An 18,080-nucleotide genomic window follows, 5' to 3' on the forward strand; every position below is an offset into this window, starting at 1 on the left:
AGATACTTGCTACACAGTCTGGGGGCCTTTCATCTGCATGGGACTGCAAGGGCCATGTCACCTCCAAGTCCATTTGTTAGATGAGTCATGTGCTGATGTGAGGCTCCAGTGAGTCCCATTGTTGATAGGTGTACATACTCAATGACCCGAGGCCCGGGGGCACTGACAGGCCTGGCTACTGTCCCCCACTTGTGCCTTCAGAGGTCACCATAAGCTTTTCCGGCCATTTTTCAAGGTAGGCTGTGTGTATGAACCACACTCAGGGGCTCCCACCACGTGTTGTGGATAATCCCCAACTATAGAGTTGGTTCCTGAGGGTCTTGACCTCAGGCAGCCTTGAACCTTCCACTTTCTCCCCAGCTCTGCCGAAGCCTCCGATTGATCTTGTGGTGACAGAGACAACTGCCACCAGCGTCACCCTGACCTGGGACTCTGGGAACTCGGAGCCTGTGTCCTACTATGGTATCCAGTACCGCGCAGCGGGCACAGAGGGCCCCTTCCAGGAGGTGGATGGTGTGGCCACCACCCGATACAGCATCGGTGGCCTCAGCCCTTTCTCAGAATATGCCTTCCGCGTGCTGGCGGTCAACAGCATCGGGCGAGGGCCGCCCAGCGAGGCAGTACGGGCACGCACAGGAGAACAGGCGCCCTCCAGCCCGCCGCGCCGCGTGCAGGCACGCATGCTGAGCGCCAGCACCATGCTGGTGCAGTGGGAGCCTCCTGAGGAGCCCAATGGCCTGGTGCGGGGATACCGTGTTTACTATACTCCGGACTCCCGCCGCCCCCCGAGCGCCTGGCACAAGCACAACACTGACGCGGGGCTCCTCACGACCGTGGGCAGCCTGCTGCCTGGCATCACCTATAGCCTGCGTGTGCTTGCCTTCACCGCCGTGGGCGATGGCCCTCCCAGCCCCACCATCCAGGTCAAGACACAGCAGGGAGGTAGGTGGGGGCATGCTGGCTGGGCAGCCGATGGCAGAGGGGGTAGGCTGAGGTTGTGGCGGTGCCTCTCCTCCCTCGGCTGTGAGGTTGGGGGCTCTTGGGAGTACCAAGGCACCATATTCCATAGATGTGTAGTCATTTGGGATGTGTAGGATAAGGGTGCGAGGTTTGGGCCTGCCTTCCTGGGCCCCGTCGTCCCCAGGCACCCCTGAACTCTCACAGACGAGGCTGACCTGCCTGGTGTGGGGTGTTGCAGTGCCTGCCCAGCCCGCGGACTTCCAGGCTGAGGTTGAGTCCGACACCAGGATCCAGCTCTCGTGGCTGCTACCCCCTCAGGAGCGGATCGTCATGTACGAGCTGGTGTACTGGGCGGCAGAGGATGAAGACCAACAGGTGTGCAGCAGGCAGGGAATACGGGGGCCTCTGTGACCGGCTTAACCCAGGACGATGTTCTCTGGATTCTGTGGCGGGTGTGAGCACAGCCTCTAAGGTTTCTGCTGGATGCGTTGTGGCTCATGAGTACCAGGGCCCGCAGAGCCTGTGTGATTCCGGAGTCATTGTCACCTAGTGCTGGGGGCAAAGTCCTCAGGGTCTGCCTTGGGTTTCCTAGGCTCTGTGGCTCACACGACTGGCAGCGCCCTAAAGTTTCCCCAGAAGCCATGTGTCCCAGGTGACTCCTGTACCCATGTGGTCTGTGAGGCATGGGCTTAACCCTGAGTTCCTTGTGTGGCCTTATGCCATGGAGCCAGTCCTGGAGCCATGGTGGGTCCAGAGGTGTCACATTGCAGCCTATGTTGGGGAACAACCTCTGAGTGACTTTTGAGCTCAGAGCCATCAGTGAGTGCTCCCTGCTCTTCCAGCACAAGGTGACCTTTGACCCGACCTCCTCCTACACACTAGAAGACCTGAAGCCCGACACACTCTACCACTTCCAGCTGGCTGCACGCTCAGATATGGGGGTGGGCGTCTTCACCCCCACCATTGAGGCCCGCACAGCACAGTCCAGTAAGTGTCTCCTACGTCCGCTGCCTGTTACACCTGGGCTGGGACACGCACACATACTTCTCCCTTGACCAGGTGGGTGGGGTGGTCAGGTCTGCTGGGCCCCAAACTGGACTCTGGCCTGGGCTCTGAGTCTGGACCTCGGGAACGGGCCAGGTAAGTGCCTCCCAGTCTGTCCAGTCCAGGCGGCTGCTGCCCTTCTTGCTCCTTGCCCAGCTTCCTGCCCCTCCTCCCGCCCATCCCCCACATGCTGCCCAGGTAAGTTCTGTGTCTGTGCCTCATCTCCGTCCCCACTCTGTGCTGGTCACACTAGCTGATGGGCCATCTTTGGTGGGTCTGCCACATCCCAGACCTGCTTTGGCGACTGTTTCTCATCCCCATGGCTCCGCATCTCGTCTCCCCATCACCCCATGTTCCCTTCCTCATACCCCCAGTGAAAGTTACCTGGGAGCCATGTGATCACCTGAGCTGACTGCACTCGGGGACAGGTCTGAGAACGCAGCCGTGTGACCCAGCCCGCTCACATGTGCATTGCGACCATGCGTCCATGCAGGGGACTGTCTGCAAGGCTGTCTGTGTGATGACTCTGGTGTTGTGTGTTACCGTGTTCTTCGTATGTAAGACTCCAATGCTGCAGCTGTGTAGGTGGCACTGCCCGTGTGTGTGCGTGTGTGTGTGCGTGTGTGTGTGTGTGTGTGTGTGTGTGTGTGAGTGACTGTACCTGACCACCTGGCCGTGTAGCACCTGTGTACGCACGCATCGGTGGATCTTGGGCAGGACCCTTGTCTTTGTGGGTGACTTTGTGGCCTGACCCTTTGACCATGTTTGTGGGTCTCTGTAGCCCCCCAGATAGTAGACTGAGTGTGTGTTTGACTCAGTGTATGTGTGGTTGCTGCTGGGCAGCACGCAGCCACAGCCAGCTGCTGTGTGAGACTCTGCGTGATAGGGTGTCATGGATGTGACTGTGGCTGGCTAGCATTGGGGGATTGAGATGACCACATCTGATGTGGCCATGTGATGACCATGACTGTGGTGGTGTCTGAAGTGGTCCTTATGATGTGAGACCATGTGCATGTACCAGTGATGTCAAGAGTCTCTGTGTGTCCTTGTGTTCATGGATTCATTCCAGAAGCACCTGCTGTGCTCCTCCTGGGGGCCAGGCCCCATGCATATTACAAGGCTGGCAGCATGACCAGACACGTGGCTCTTTGCCCATGGGGATCTCACAGTCCAGCAGGGCAGACGACGTTAAACCTGTAATGACCCAAATGAACTTTTAAATTTTATTTTATCGTTTAATTTTATTTATTTATTTGAGACAGAGTTTCACTCTTGTCGCCCAGGCTAGGGTACAATGGCACCATCTTGGCTCACTGTAACTTCTACCTCCTGGGTTCAGGTGATTCTCCTGTCTCAGCTTCCCAAGTAGCTGGGATTCCAGGTGAGCACCACCACGCCTGACTCATTTTTGTATTTTTAGTAAAGTTGAAGTTTTACCATGTTGGCCAGGCTGGTCTCTTTAACTCCTGACCTCAGGTGACCCGCCTGCCTCAGCCTCCCAGAGTGCTGGGACTGTAGGTGTGAGCCACCTCACCCAGCCTCCAAATGAGCTTACAGTGACATTTGTGTAAAGTGGGATGGAAGAGACAGGGTGGAGAGCTGATGAGACCTCCTTTGGTCTGAGGGGTCAAAGAGGGCTGCCTTGGGGAGGTGACACTTCCCCGAGGCCTGAAGAAAGTGTGGGAGCCAACTTGTAAGTGAACAGGAGCAGGGAGCACACAGTCCTCAGGTAGAGTCTGCAGGCCTGAAGGCCCTCCAGCTACAAGGTGTGTGGCTATGGTCACAGGATAAGGAACAGGCCAGTGTGGCTGCAGTGGCTGCCAGAGAGATGACAGTCAGGGCCTTGGCGCCACAGGGTAGGCAGGAAGGCCGACTCTGGCTGCTCTGTGAGAATGGACAGAGATGGTGGCCCAGGTGAGGCGATGGCAGTGGATCTGAGAACTATCAGGGTTGCTGACTGGTCAGACTTAGTGATGGGTTACAAACGGGGGCCCCGGGGGAGGGAAGTGGAGGTGAATCTTGTTTCTGGTGTATTGACCAGGGAGGAGAATGGTGCTGGCATAGGATAGGAAATGGAGCCGAGGCAGGTGTGAAGAATGCAGCTGGTCTCAGATACCCAACTTCGAGATGCCTGTGCCATCCACATGGCAGTGCTCGGCAGGCTGTGGGGATCCAGGGCTGGGCTCGAGCTGCAGGACCCTGAGAAGAAAGACTGCAGACGAGAGGAAATCAGGGGAAGGGGAAGGGAGCGACTTGGAGGTTGGAAGGAGAGAAAGTTTCAAGAAGTAGATGAGACGCTGCTGCTGAGCGGTCAGGAGTACCTGTTGGACTGAGCAATGTGGAGGAATGGCCCTGGACACGAAGCATGGTGGCTGTTTCGCGAGGCCTGTGGGTGATGAGGAAGTGGAGGCAGCAAGCCCAGACATTGCCAGAAAGTGTAGCTGTGAGTGAAGGAACCACTGTAGCTGTAGAGGGCTATGGGGCTGAGGGTGGGATTTTTCTTTTTTGTTAATATTTGAGACGAAGTTACTCTGTCTCCTAGGCTGGAGTGCAGTGACACGATCTCAGCTTGTTGCAGTCTCCACATCCCAGGTTCAGGTGATTCTCCTGTTCAGCCTCCCAAGGAGCTGGGACTATAGGCATCTGCCATCACACCCAGCTAATTTTTGTATTTTTAGTAGAGACAGGGTTTCACCATGTTGGCTAAGCGGGTCTTGAACTCCTGACCTCAGGTGATCCCCCCGCCTTGGCGTCCCAAAGTGTTGGGATCACAAGTATGAGCCACCGCGCCCAGCCTGGGATTTTTCTTTTAAGATGGGGAAATCTCAAGCATATTTAAATGCTATTGGAAACAGTCAATAGGAAAAAAAGAAACCACGGAAAAGAGGGTAACTGGTGGAGCCTCAGGAGGTGGAGAGAAGGGGTGCAGTGTGGGCGGTGGGAGAGCTTAGCCTTGGACAGGGTGGCTCAACTCTCCATTCTCATGCGTGGAAAGGAGAGAATCGCCGCAGATGCAGGCAGGGTGGGTGGGTGTAGCAAGAGCTGGAGGGAGAAGCTGTGAAAACCCGGTCCTCCCTGCAGAGTGGGAGACGTGGCCATGTGCCGAGAGGAGGGAGGCAAAGGGAGCTGGAGGTCTGGGGAGCGTGGAGGAGGGAGACTGTGTTTTGTGTAAAGTGGCAGAGCGAGCTGGGCATGGGGCAGAAACAGGCAGCATGGAGGGTCTTGGAGGAGGAGGCCTCTGGAGATGTGCGCATAGGGTGCCAGCCTGCCCCAGTGTCACTGTAGAGAAGGCAGGGGAGAGTTGGATTCATCTAAGGCTTGGCACAGGCCAGGAAGGAGTATAGAAAGATCAGGAGGCAGGGAGCTTGGGATATTGTGGAGAGAGTGGTAGGCGGTGGGCTATGGAGGCTGAACATGGAGGCTGGGAAGGACAAGGTTGACGGACAGGCGTCCTGAGGGGCTGGTGAGCAGGCACAGTGCCCGGGCCTGGAGTGAGTGACTGAGCTGGGGCGAGGGGATGGTGCTGGCGAGGGGATGTGAGAGTCCATGATTCTGGAAGGAGGGCACCCCCGCCCCCCCGCCCCATACTGGCAGCCTCCAGGGCATGACCACAGCCGTGTGGGGGAGGAGAAAGTCCTGGAGATGAGGGGCTCTGGGGCCAGTGGGTCAAGGGGCTGCTGAAGTCCCCATGGCGGGGGGGGGGTGACAGAACTTGAAGAGGAAACCTGTGTATTGCAGCAGAGTCCTCGGTGGGCGTGGAGTCTGGAAGTGTCACTGGGCACAAGGCGACACATGCCTGCCTCCTAATTCCCAAGGAACCTGTTGAGTGAGGGCACCTCTGTTGGTGGGTGCTTCTTCTCCACATGAGGCCATTGGCATGCATGTCTGGCCTCCAGCAGTGGTTACCTGTGGCTCTGGCAAAGAGGCTGTGTCCAGGCGGGCACAGGGGAAGGCTGCCTTATGCCAAAAGGGCCGCCGAGGCCACTCTTCCTCAGCAGAGCAGGACTGTGGGCACAGCAGACAGGGAGCAGTTCTCCATATGTGGCCGTGTGTGCAGGTGGCAGTGGGCTGGCCGTGTACTTGTGTGTATCTGCTATCGTGTATGTTTTGTGTGAGATGGCGTGTGTGTGGGAGAGAACTTGTGTGACATAAGCTGTATCAGAACTTTGAGACACTGTGTGTGTATGAGAGACTGTGTGTCCGATGCTGTGTGTGAGACAGACTCTGGGTGTGTGACACTATACGTATGTGAGTCCGTGTGAGAGAGACACTGTGAGACACCAAGACACAACTGTGTGTGTGAGACTCTGAGAGACTGTGTGTGAGAGACACATGTGAGACACTGTGTATGGCACTATGTTTATGTGTGAGACTGTGTGCCTAAGACACTGTGTATGTGACATGATGGATATGTGTGTGACTGTGAGACACTGTAGGTGACATGTATATTTGTGAGACTAACTGTATGTGAGACACTGTGTATGTGACATGTATGTTTGTGAGTCTGTGACTGTGTGTGGCTGTGTGTATAGGACACTATGTGTATGTGTGAGACTGTGTGAGAGACACTGTGAGACTCCAAGACAGTGTATGTATGAGACACCCTGGCTGTGTGACACAGGGCGTAACAGTGTGAGAGACGTGTCTGAGGCACTGTGTATATGACACTGTGTGTGAGACTGTGAGACACCAAGACTGTATGTATGAGACTCCCTGTTTGTGTGACAGAGCATGTGACTGAGAGACATGTGAGGCGCTGAGACTGAGACACTGTGTGTGTGAGACCGTGTGTGTGAGGCTGTGTGAGAGTGTGTGTGATTGTGTGTATATCACCATGCGTGCAGGGGGCGGGGCAGGGAGGGAGCCAGTTCAGAGGGAGTCAGGTGTCCTTGGCGAGAGTGGCGGCAGCCTGCCTGGAGGGACCCTGGGATGGCCATTTCAGCACCTGAGGGATAGCTGGCCCGGGTGAGTCTCCAGTCCACTGTGGCTCAGTCATTGTGCCTGTGATCCCCACCCTCCATCTGCTTGCTTCCCCCCCATTTGTCTTCCCCAGCCCCCTCCGCCCCTCCCCAGAAGGTGACATGTGTGAGCACGGGCTCCACCACGGTCCGGGTAAGTTGGGTCCCGCCGCCGGCCGACAGCCGCAACGGCGTTATCACCCAGTACTCCGTGGCCTACGTGGCGGTGGACGGCGAGGACCGCGGGCGGCATGTGGTGGAAGGCATCAGCCGTGAGCACTCCAGCTGGGACCTGGTGGGCCTGGAGAAGTGGACGGAGTACCGGGTGTGGGTGCGGGCACACACAGACGTGGGCCCCGGGCCCGAGAGCAGCCCGGTGCTGGTGCGCACCGATGAGGACGGTAGGCAGTGCCACCGGGGCGGGAGGGGAGGCGCTCTGCCTCAGGCACTATCCCCAAGCACCACAGGCCTCCTTTTCCTCACACAGGCCCGGGTCAGCTCATCTTTCTGGTTCAGGCCTAATGGTCCAAAGTGGGGAGATGTCACTTATGGGATAACTTATGCCCAAATCCCAGCCTTTGGGGCTAAGATTAGCCTTAGCCCCAGAGATTAGCCTTCACGGGCTAAGACAGGAGAAGCAGCCTTAACTAAGATTTGAAAGGTCAAGATTGGGAAGATTGGTGTAAAAGATACTCAAAGTAGAATGAGCAAGACTCTGTTGGCTGGACATTGGCATGATTTGGGGCCTAGCAAGTGTCAGGACAGGTTACGCTGACTTGGGGTGGTCAAAGACCTGGTGCCCCACCTCCACCTGTTCTCCCATGTCGACCCTCCCCACCAAGTGAAAGGCCTGGGCCAGAGGGGTGGGCAGGGCCAGTCCTGGGCTCTTACTCATGGCAGGCAGAGGGAACCTTCCGTGTTCCTCACCAGGGACAGGTGACCTAAGGAAACTCTATCAGGGCCTTTCCTAGGGGAGTGGGGTGCAAAGGCAGGGCCCTTGAGTTTGCTGTGCCCATCTGAGTCAGGGTTAGTACCTCCAGGCCTGATTTCCTTCTCTGCCTGACCCCCAGTGCCCAGTGGGCCTCCAAGGAAGGTGGAAGTGGAGCCACTGAACTCCACTGCCGTGCGTGTCTACTGGAAGCTGCCTGTCCCCAGCAAGCAGCATGGCCAGATCCGAGGCTACCAGGTCACCTACGTGCGGCTGGAGAATGGCGAGCCCCGTGGACTCCCTATCATCCAAGACGTCATGCTAGCCGAGACCCAGGTGCCTCATTGGGTGGTGTTGGGGGGCAGGGTGAGCACAGACCAGCATACACAAGTTCCTTTTCAGGGCCCAGATATGTCCCTCTACCCTGTCTGCCCTCAGCAGTGCTGTGACTGCCTTACCTTGGTTGTGAGACCTGAGACGCTTGGCAGTGTCAGGGGTTAGGCTGGGGTTGTTTTTGTTTTGTTTTGTTTTTTGAGACGGTTTTGCTCTTGTCGCCCAGGCTGGAGTGCGGTGGCATGATAGCTCACTGCAACCTCCACCTCCCGGGTTCAAGCCCAGGCTAGAGTGCAGTGGTGCAATCTAGGCTCACTGCAACTTCTGCCTCTGAGGTTCAAGCCATTCTCCTGTCTCAGCCTCCCGAGTAGCTGGGATTACAGGTGTGCACCACCACGCCTGGCTAATTTTTGTATTTTTAGTAGAGACGGGGTTTCACCATGTTGGCCAGGCAGGTCTTGAACTCCTGACCTCAGGTGATCCACCCTCCTCTGCCTCCCAAAGTGCTGGATTACAGGTGTGAGCTACCAAGCCCCACCAGGCTGGGTTTTGAGATGTGCCTTTTCCCTAGACAGTGCTGAGCTGGCATCTGCTTCTCCCACAGAAAGGGTAGGGAGAGTGCCCCAGGGCTCTTACCCCACTGCCGGCCATGGGTCCGTGGCTGCTGCAGACCTCTGTAAGTAGCCAGGCAGGGTGTTCCTGCTCCTGCCCCCCAGAGAATGGCTCAGCTCCCGATGTTCACCCACAAGGGCTAGGCCTTCTGGCCAGCCTCACACCTCCCTCTGTGTGTCTGTCTTCCTGGGAGGAGGGTCCTGCTCGTGAGCTTGGGGTGAGGTCCCTGGGCTATTCTGAACACTGGTTGCTATTCAGATGGAGAACTTGGAATGCTGGGAGGTTATGAGAGTCATTTGGAATTATTCAAGTAGGTGGCTGCTCTTGGATAAGAAGCCATGTCTATGGACCCCTAGGAAAGGGCACTCGCAGCTGCTGTCTTGAGCCGCCTCCCAAAAGACCTTGCTGGAGAGTCTCAACACCTGGTGTGGTGCTCTCAAGATCTCCCCATCAAGGAGCAGGGCCTGGGGGACCTACACACCCTCCCCATCCAGCCTCTCACCCCTGCCTGGGCGGAGAGCAGGGCTACATGTACCAACCACTCCATGCTGTACACACTGTGCAAAGGGGCGGGGCCACCCACATAGACAGATGGGAGCCTCACCCCTCCAGCTGTGTTCAGCCATCTAAAGCAAAATTCCTTTCTGCCCAGAGGGTGCCCTCTTCCCGCTCTCAGCCTGCCCAGTACTAAGGCACCCGGGGTGGAGGCGGCGGATGTGTGCACCTGCCTGCACTCCTGGGGCAGGTTGAGGGCTCCTCATGGAGCCTCAGTGAACACACCTACCCAGAAACATCCTGGGAATGGGTTCCCCCAGGTCCTCCTCTCTTAGGGGGGCCAATGGCCACAGCTGTGGCCAGTGGGATTCCAGAGAAGCTACTTCGAGTGCCCCCTTCTGGTCCGAGGAGTTTTGAAAGGGAGCTGGGCCAGAGGCTCAGGGACGCTGCTGTTTTAGCCTCAAGACATCCCATCATGGGGGTGAACTAGAGTCTGGGCTCATGGAGGACAGTGAAGATGGAGGCCTGCCCTTGTAGCCCCATTGGGACTGGGTCATTCTGTTCCTCGCCAGTGGGAGAGCAGATGGGGCCTGGTCCTGAGCCTGGCCACGGGGCCCAGCTGTTCTGGACTTCCATCAAGGGCACCACATCCTGTCCTTCACCCAACAGCACCATCTGCTCAGCTCAGGGCCCCCTCAGGCCTGAAAGAACTATGTGGTGCGTGCCCCACCCCCACCCCAGAAGTGTGGAGCCAGCCCTGTCTCCTTTTATGCCTGATTCCACCTCCATGCCTCCCTTCCCCTCTCATGGCCTTCATTTCTCTCCTTGCAGCCTCTGTTTTTCTTTTGTTCATTCTCTTCTCTTTCCTCCCTCCTTCCCTCCTCCTCCTGCCATTCCTCTGATCCCTTCCTTTCATCTCCATTTGGTTTCATCCTCTGTCTTTCCCTTCTTTTTTGCTCTGCCCCTGGTGCAGGACAGGTTCCATATGAGAACCTCCACTTGGTTGGGACAGCCCAGGTCTCCCCCTAGGCAAGGAAACTGGAACGGGGGTGGGCCAGCCGCACCCTATAGAGTGACCATGCACTGGGGACCTCAGGACCATGCACTGTCCAGAGCTTCCTCTCATGTTCTGTTCCATGCTTCTCTCAAGGACTTTGCAGCAGAGTATCCCAGGACAGGAGGAACGTAGGCCGCCCAGCATGGGGACCAGTGGACAAAGGCCACACTGGCACTGTGGGGGTGGTTGGGCCGGAGGACCCCAAGGTACCTCCAACTTGGAGACATCATGGACCATCCCCTATGATGTTTCATGGAGCCTCAGCATGGAGACCTCACAGTCCCTCCACCTGTCCAGCCAGAATACCGACACGCACCAATGGCCTGCAACACTGCCAGCCCCGAAACATTCTTTCCTGCCTTGATTCTCAGACACCCTGAGGAAGGAACAGGGTTATAGGTGGTTCCCCTTGCCTGTGGGCTGCAGCCCAGGCTCTGAGCTTGGCATTCACAGCCTTCATAGTCTTGCTGCCCCGCTTGCCCTTTGGCCCATCCTAGCCATGGTACAGCTCTCATTGTTGTGGGACACTTGGGCTGCCTGTGTGATTGTATAATGTATGATCACATCTGGATGCTTTGCAGGGTGGAAGGACACTGAGTAATCATTCTGTGGCTGCAAGCATAGGCCAGGACTGTCTGAGGCAAACCAGAGCATATGGGCACCCCATTCACTCCTCAGTATCTTCCTTCCCCTTAGCCTGAGCTGTTGAACCCACCCCCAACATCTGGCAGCCCCTCCCTCAAAGCACCTCTAGCTGCTTTGTATTCCTGGGCCCCTCAGTCAGCAGGTCCTCTCCCTGGAGGCTGCCTGCCCTCCTGGTCTCCCTACCCTCCTCAGCCCTGGCACACACAGTTGGTGCCCAGTGAGGCAGAGACTCGAATCTTTGAATCGGGCATTGTCCTGGGGTGCTACCCCCAGGGGTACTTCAAGGCCCAAGCTCTCCCTCTGTCCTCCCTGGGCCAGTTCCCCTCCAGGTCAGAGTCCTTCACCATCCTGTCTCCCTTTCTCTCCCTCTCCCGCGGTCAGTGGCGGCCAGACGAGTCCGAGGACTATGTAAGTAACAGGTGTGCGAACGTGGACAAGACCTGGGTCAGGCTGGGCTCATGGGACACTCCCCCTCTCCCTCCTTTCCTGCCAGCCTGTGCTGCCAAGATCCACAGGGCACCAGCCACATCTGGAGAAAATTGGCGTTTAGACGCCAGCACTGAGCTGAGCAGCGATTGGCATTTCCTCTAATCCTTACTTCTCGCCTGTCGAGCAGCAATTTGAGGCCAATGTTCATGATCGACCAGGGCCCAGCCCCTGCTCGGGCCAGACAGGGTTGGAGTTAAATCCGATCCTGATTGTTAGGCCTTATTGATCCCTGGAGTGAAAAATCACCTGCTTCAGGTCCCAGGCTGGGAGGGCAGTCTGGGGAGTTGGGTTCTAGCATTGGTGCACTCTGGGGCCCCAACCCTGGGACCCTCCAGCTGGGGCAGGAGGGGCCCATCAGGGGGTGGTGGCAACTGCAGGGGCCCCACCTCAGGCCAGAGCTGGAGGGATACCAGGGTTGGTGACAGCTCTGTTCCCACTGCACGGTGGTCGCTGCCCTGCTTCCCACTTTTCTTTCTGTGTGATGTGGCTTGAACCTCCCATGGTGTTTCTCAGCATGTCCAGAGATAATGCGTTTGCTGCAGAAGGGGTATGTGGGCAGGGTCCGCCAGTTCCCCAGGTGTGAAGGTTTTCTTATTCTCCTGGCCCCTCCCCCACCTTTCCCAAGAGATACTGCAAGGTGTAGATGTTCACAGAGTTAGTGGCGTATATGGGAGCAGGTGGAGTCCTGACTGGGTCCTATAGGGTGGCACCTTAGCCCACACCACTACCTCGCTCTGTGTGTGCATGCATACAGTCGTGTCCACAGGTGGCCTTACACCTGCTTACGCAGGAGCTGTAGGCTGTGTTCGTGTGGGTTCCAAGAGCCATGCAAGGTGCTGGGTGCGTGCGAGGCTGTGCCGTGTGTGTATCCTCAGCCACTGTTCCCAGTACAATGGAGTGAGGGAAACAGTCTGGCCTTTTGTTCTTGTCTGAAAGGAATAATGAGCTGTCTGCCCCAGGCGTGCGGCTCCTGGGGTGGGTGGGTCCTCCTAGGCCTGCATCCCACCTGCCTGCTTCCTCTCCAGCAGAGGCCAGCCTTGTACAGCCCCACCTTCCACAACCCCTGGCCTTGTGTGTGTAACCAGGAACTCCCCTCGAGCTGGAGTCCTGGGGTCCCTGACAGGGTCTGGCCTCTCTCTGCATTCCTGTGATGGGAATGGACCCTTCCTCCTCCCTCAGGAAACCACTATCAGCGGCCTGACCCCGGAGACCACCTACTCCATTACTGTCGCTGCCTATACCACCAAGGGGGATGGTGCCCGCAGCAAGCCCAAAATTGTTACGACAACAGGTGCAGGTGAGTGAGGGGTCAGGACAGACCTGAGGGCGGGGCAGCAGGAGGGCAGCGCCAGAGCCCAGCTCGTGGTCCTTCAGTCCCAGGCCGGCCCACCATGATGATCAGCACCACGGCCATGAACACTGCGCTGCTCCAGTGGCACCCCCCCAAGGAGCTGCCTGGCGAGCTGCTGGGCTATCGGCTGCAGTACTGCCGGGCCGACGAGGCACGGCCCAACACCATAGATTTCAGCAAGGACGACCAGCACTTCACAGTCACCGGCCTGCACAAGGGGACCACCTACATCTTCCGGCTTGCTGCCAAGAACCGGGCTGGCCTGGGCGAGGAGTTCGAGAAGGAGATCAGGACCCCTGAGGGCCTGCCCAGCGGCTTCCCCCAAAACCTGCGTGTGACAGGACTGACCACATCTACCACGGAACTGGCCTGGGACCCGCCAGTGCTGGCAGAGAGGAACGGACGCATCACTAGCTACACCGTGGTGTTCCGAGATATCAACAGCCAGCAGGAGCTACAGAACGTCACGACAGACACCTGCTTTACCCTCGCTGGCCTCAAGCCAGACACCACTTACGACATCAAGGTCCGTGCATGGACCAGCAAAGGCTCCGGCCCCCTCAGCCCTAGCATCCAGTCCCGGACCATGCCAGTGGAGCAAGGTGTGTGCTGTGGACATGGCAGCCCTACCCGAGCTTGGCTGCACCTGGGGGTCTCTGCTCTCCTTGACCCACTGACTTCTGGCAGCCGTGATCCACCAGCCTCTGGGGTGTGACCTCCAATCTCTCATGACTGTGACCACTAACCTCTAGTGAATGGGCAGCACGTTCTTGATGCCCTGACCTCTGCTGTCCTTGACCTACTGACCTTTGCTGTGTGACCTCCTGATCTCTCGTGACCTTGACCCACTGATCTCTCTTGACTGTGTCACTATTCTTGGGTGTGCAGCCTTCTGATCTTTGGTGTGTGACACTAATCTCTTGGGGCTATGACCCACCAGCCTCTAGTGAACATGCTCTAGGGTCACATGCTTCTCATGACCGAAACCCACTGACCTCTGATCACTCTGGCCTGGTGTCCATTGGCTCAAGCTTTCACAGCCGTGTTTCTGGAGATTGTGACCCCGGTTGCCGTGGCATCCCCCACTCTGTTCACTGCTCGCTGTGGAAGAGCTTGGGCTGGGAGTTCAACTGTGCCGTTTGAAGCTGGCTGGGAGTGGGGCACTTAGTACTCTGCAGCCATCCTTCAACTCCCCATTCCCCAGCTGTAATCTCATCCTGGCCATTCAGCTTCCACCCGTCAGCGCATTCACCCTACCTCCTATACCCAGCAGAGCTGACACTCTTCTTCTGCCTCTGCAGTGTTTGCCAAGAACTTCCGGGTGGCAGCTGCAATGAAGACATCTGTGCTGCTCAGCTGGGAGGTCCCTGACTCCTATAAGTCGGCCGTGCCCTTTAAGGTGAGTAAGGGCCATGGCCTGCTGAGCCCAGCACACACACAGGCCTGCTGCGTGCTGTCATTCCAGTCCTAAGCCACGTGCACCTGGCTGTGGAGCAGGACTGTGGTTGTGTGTGCATGCACTGTGCCTTGCAGCCCATGGTAGGTCACGTCACCCAGAGGCAGGCATTGTCCCTCCTGTCCCCCACAGATTCTGTACAACGGGCAGAGTGTGGACGTGGATGGGCACTCGATGCGGAAGCTGATCGCAGACCTGCAGCCCAACACGGAGTACTCTTTCGTGCTGATGAACCGGGGCAGCAGCGCGGGGGGCCTGCAGCACCTGGTGTCCATCCGCACGGCCCCCGATCTCCTGCCACACAAGCCGCTGCCTGCCTCTGCCTATATAGAGGATGGCCGATTCGCTCTCTCCATGCCCCATGTGCAGGACCCCTCACTCGTCAGGTGTGCACACGAGGCATCACAGGAGGCGGGGCAGGGCTGGAGGCGGGCAGTGGTGACAGTCCTGATTCCTGCCCTGCCCACCCAGGTGGTTCTACATCGTGGTGGTGCCCATCGACCGTGTGGGCGGGAGCATGCTGGCGCCAAGGTGGAGCACACCCGAGGAGCTGGAGCTGGATGAGGTGCCTGGGGAGGGGATGGGGACACTGACAGCCCCATTGCAGCGATCGGCTGTGGCCTTCCTGCCCTGAGCACTGGGCCAGTGACTCCCAGATCCACTCCCCAAATTGAAATCTCTCTCCTGGCTGCTCTGGCTGTCAGAGCAGCCCTCTCTGGAGAGAGAGACTCTGAGGAAACCGTCTAGGAGTATTTGCAGAACTCCGGGGGGGCTTACGGAGAGGTGGGCATGGTGGAGATGCCTCTGCAGGTCTAGAGAATGCCTGGCCTGTAGACTTCGCAGAGTGTCGCAGATCTAGAGGCCATGGGGGCTTGGTGATCCCTACGGCCAGGAGTCCCTGAAGATTGAAATCCTTCAGCCCTTTCGCACAGCCAGTGTGGAAGCAGCCTTCTCTGGTTAGGGTGGGGCAGCTTACCCACAGGGCTTTTTCTCGTGGGCTAGTGGGGAGGAGCAGCTTTGCAGTATCTGGCGTTACTCTGTGGGGGTAGTGGGTTGGGCAGGTGTGGGCTCTTACCCAGAAGGTGAGCCTTGATCTCAGCCCAGGGAGCCGACATCCCAGGCCATGGCTCCAGGGCCAGCACGCTCCAAGGCCCCGCATGACCCCCCTGCTCTGCTCTGCCAGCTTCTGGAAGCCATCGAGCAGGGCGGTGAGGAGCGGCGGCGGCGGCGGCGGCGGCGGCGGCAGGCAGACCGTCTGAAGCCATATGTGGCTGCTCAATTGGATGCGCTCCCTGAGACCTTCACCTTGGGGGACAAGAAGAACTACCGGGGCTTCTACAACCGACCCCTGTCTCCGGACCTGAGCTACCAGTGCTTTGTGCTGGCCTCCTTGAAGGAACCCGTGGACCAGGTCTGCCTGAGCCGGCGTGGCTCTCAGAACCCTGAGACCCCAGGCCTGGCCTGAGAGTAGGCCAGTCTCAAACACCACCAGATCCCAGGTCTGCATCAGTCTAGGGGCTTCGAGATCCCCAGCCTGGGGCCAGCCCCAAAGACCCAAGACCTGTCACAGGGATCCTAAGACACAGCCCTGGGACCCAAAGGCCAGACTTAGTGTGGCTCCAGAGACCCAGTCCTGCCAGGGCCACCTTGTAGGGTCTGGGAGACCAGGCCCAGGGTAACCCAGACCCAGAGCCCTTTCTCCAGGGATGACAGGCAGAGGGTGGGGGGCCTCCCTCTGAGCTCACAGCTTGCTGTTCTCCACTGGGCCACAGAAGCGCTATGCCTCCAGCCCCTACTCGGATGAGATCGTGGTCCAGGTGACACCAGCCCAGCAGCAGGAGGAGCCCGAGATGCTGTGGGTGACGGGCCCCGTGCTGGCGGTCATCCTCATCATCCTCATTGTCATCGCTATCCTCCTGTTCAAAAGGTGAGCACTGCCCTCAGCGCTCCGGGGACGGCCACCTGCCCTCGCCTTTTGGGCCCTCTCCGAGGGTGGTGCCTTGCATCCGGGACCCTGGGCCTCAGGCTCGGCAGGAAGGGCAGAAGCAGTGTGTGTCTCCCTACGTCTGCAGGCCTGCATCTGTCAGGTGAGGGAGCCTTTGTGTGGCAGCCTGGGTATGAGGAGCTGAAGCCTCAGAGGGTTGTTCCCTGTGCATCCCTGGCACGTCTATCTGTCTGTGTTATATGAGTGCGTCTGTCTCCTCTTCAGTTTTAAGATACCACCATCTCCTGGGCTCCTACCTCGAGTCCCTCCCTTCTGCCACCATTTCTGGATGATTCCCTAGCCCCGCTCTCCCACTTAGGCCTAGAGAGGTCGAGCTGTAGGCCCACAGGCCGCGGATGCTCACTTAGCAGACGTGATTGACAGCCTGCTGTGACCATGCCATTCGCTGCTGTCTCAGCCTCGGTGTGTCTCTCCCACTCAGTCCTCTCCCTCGGTAGTTGCAGCCACCCACCCTAGCAGTCTCCCCTTCCTATCCGTGCACCTCCAGCCTGAAAGGGATTTCCAAAAGTTTAACTTTGTCACTCTCAGTTTAATACCTTTTGGTGGCTCCCAACATAAAGCCCAGCCTCTTCAGCCTGACAGCCTAACACCTGGCTAATCTGACCCGTCACCACTCCTGACACTCCTGACGTTGCGACACTGAACTAATTCAGTGCTCAGGCCCACACATGCTGTGCCCTCTGCAGATCTCCCTCCCCCTGCCCACCTGGCAACAGCAACCTCAACATTCAGGACTCAAGTCCAGGCTCTGGTGCCTACAAGGTCTTGCCTGGCTCCTACCCCTTCCTAGCACAGCCTTACATCTGTCCCCCATGGTGCTCACTGCAAACACAGCTGGGCCTGTGTGCCAAGCCTTCAGCCTCCAGCACTGGACTGAGCCCACAGGCATGTCAGTGAGCACCTGGCAGATGAAGACATGCTGGTCTGTGTCTGAGCACATCTCTGCACCCTGCAAGAGTGCCTATATCCTGTGCTCCTATCCTGGACCCACTGTTCCTTCCTCCCAGGGTAGATGGACCTGTGGGCAGGTCCCTGAAGAGCGTCCCACAGATGCACTCATCCTTCCCACTTCCACCTGGATTCTGGGTCTGTCCAGAGAGGTGGATCCCCTCCCTGTGAATGTCACATGGGTACCATATAAGGGGCCTGCAGGCTCCCCATGTCATTAGAGGGCTGAGTGCTTGGTGGAAACTGTGACCGTTCCTTTCTTCTGTCCTTGCTTGTCTTTTGGGACCTAGTAAACAAGAAAGGTAGGAGTCATTCCTTCTCTCTTCACACACCTCCCCTCTACTTCCAATCCTTATGCACTTCTTGGGCCAGCAGGGAGGGATGACGCTTTGACCAGAAGTCCCCTGACCTGTGGCTTTAAGCAGCAAAGTGTCCAGTCAGCTCAGCAGGCTCTCCCCGGTCCAGGACTGAGTCCTCACTGGTGTGGAGAGGCGGGTTCTGTCTCTCTCTTGCCAGTTTAACTTTGCAGAGGATGCCGCTCTGGGGCACATGCATAATGCAGACTGCATTGCTTTCCCTGAGCGTGCAGAGCTCACCAGAACCGCCACCGGGCTCCCAGTTCTCTGAGAAGCTGCCTAAGTGCTGCAAGAAACAGTCTCGCCTATGTGCAAAGAGCACTCACTGTGTGGAACAGCAGAGAGGCATGTCCTGGTTCACACCTGAACACACTCACTCAAATTCTTCCCCAAGCATACACGTGTGCAGACCACAAGTGGCCTCTGGATATTTGTTTGCAGCT

General features: G+C 57.8%; 1 protein-coding gene across 18 annotated transcripts in view; it reads left to right on the plus strand.

Annotated features, from left to right (window-relative positions):
* Positions 1-18,080, plus strand: part of PTPRF (protein tyrosine phosphatase receptor type F) — a 91,973-nt gene that overhangs the window by 58,691 nt on the left and 15,202 nt on the right. For 5 of the 18 annotated variants that reach the window (XM_074380674.1, XM_074380678.1, XM_074380676.1 and 2 more), the window contains 13 exons: positions 361-942; positions 1,199-1,335; positions 1,803-1,947; positions 7,058-7,363; positions 8,033-8,226; positions 11,414-11,440; positions 12,701-12,818; positions 12,896-13,474; positions 14,174-14,271; positions 14,461-14,714; positions 14,800-14,893; positions 15,512-15,739; positions 16,101-16,255. In XM_074380674.1, coding sequence (XP_074236775.1) covers positions 361-942; positions 1,199-1,335; positions 1,803-1,947; positions 7,058-7,363; positions 8,033-8,226; positions 11,414-11,440; positions 12,701-12,818; positions 12,896-13,474; positions 14,174-14,271; positions 14,461-14,714; positions 14,800-14,893; positions 15,512-15,739; positions 16,101-16,255 — 2,917 coding nt within the window. The remainder of the gene's footprint in view (positions 1-360; positions 943-1,198; positions 1,336-1,802; positions 1,948-7,057; positions 7,364-8,032; positions 8,227-11,413; positions 11,441-12,700; positions 12,819-12,895; positions 13,475-14,173; positions 14,272-14,460; positions 14,715-14,799; positions 14,894-15,511; positions 15,740-16,100; positions 16,256-18,080) is intronic. The other 13 variants (XM_074380677.1, XM_074380680.1, XM_074380679.1 and 10 more) reach the window with 6 other exon arrangements.

This window comes from Saimiri boliviensis, chromosome 11 (assembly GCF_048565385.1).
Source record: "Saimiri boliviensis isolate mSaiBol1 chromosome 11, mSaiBol1.pri, whole genome shotgun sequence".
NCBI lineage: Eukaryota > Metazoa > Chordata > Mammalia > Primates > Cebidae > Saimiri > Saimiri boliviensis.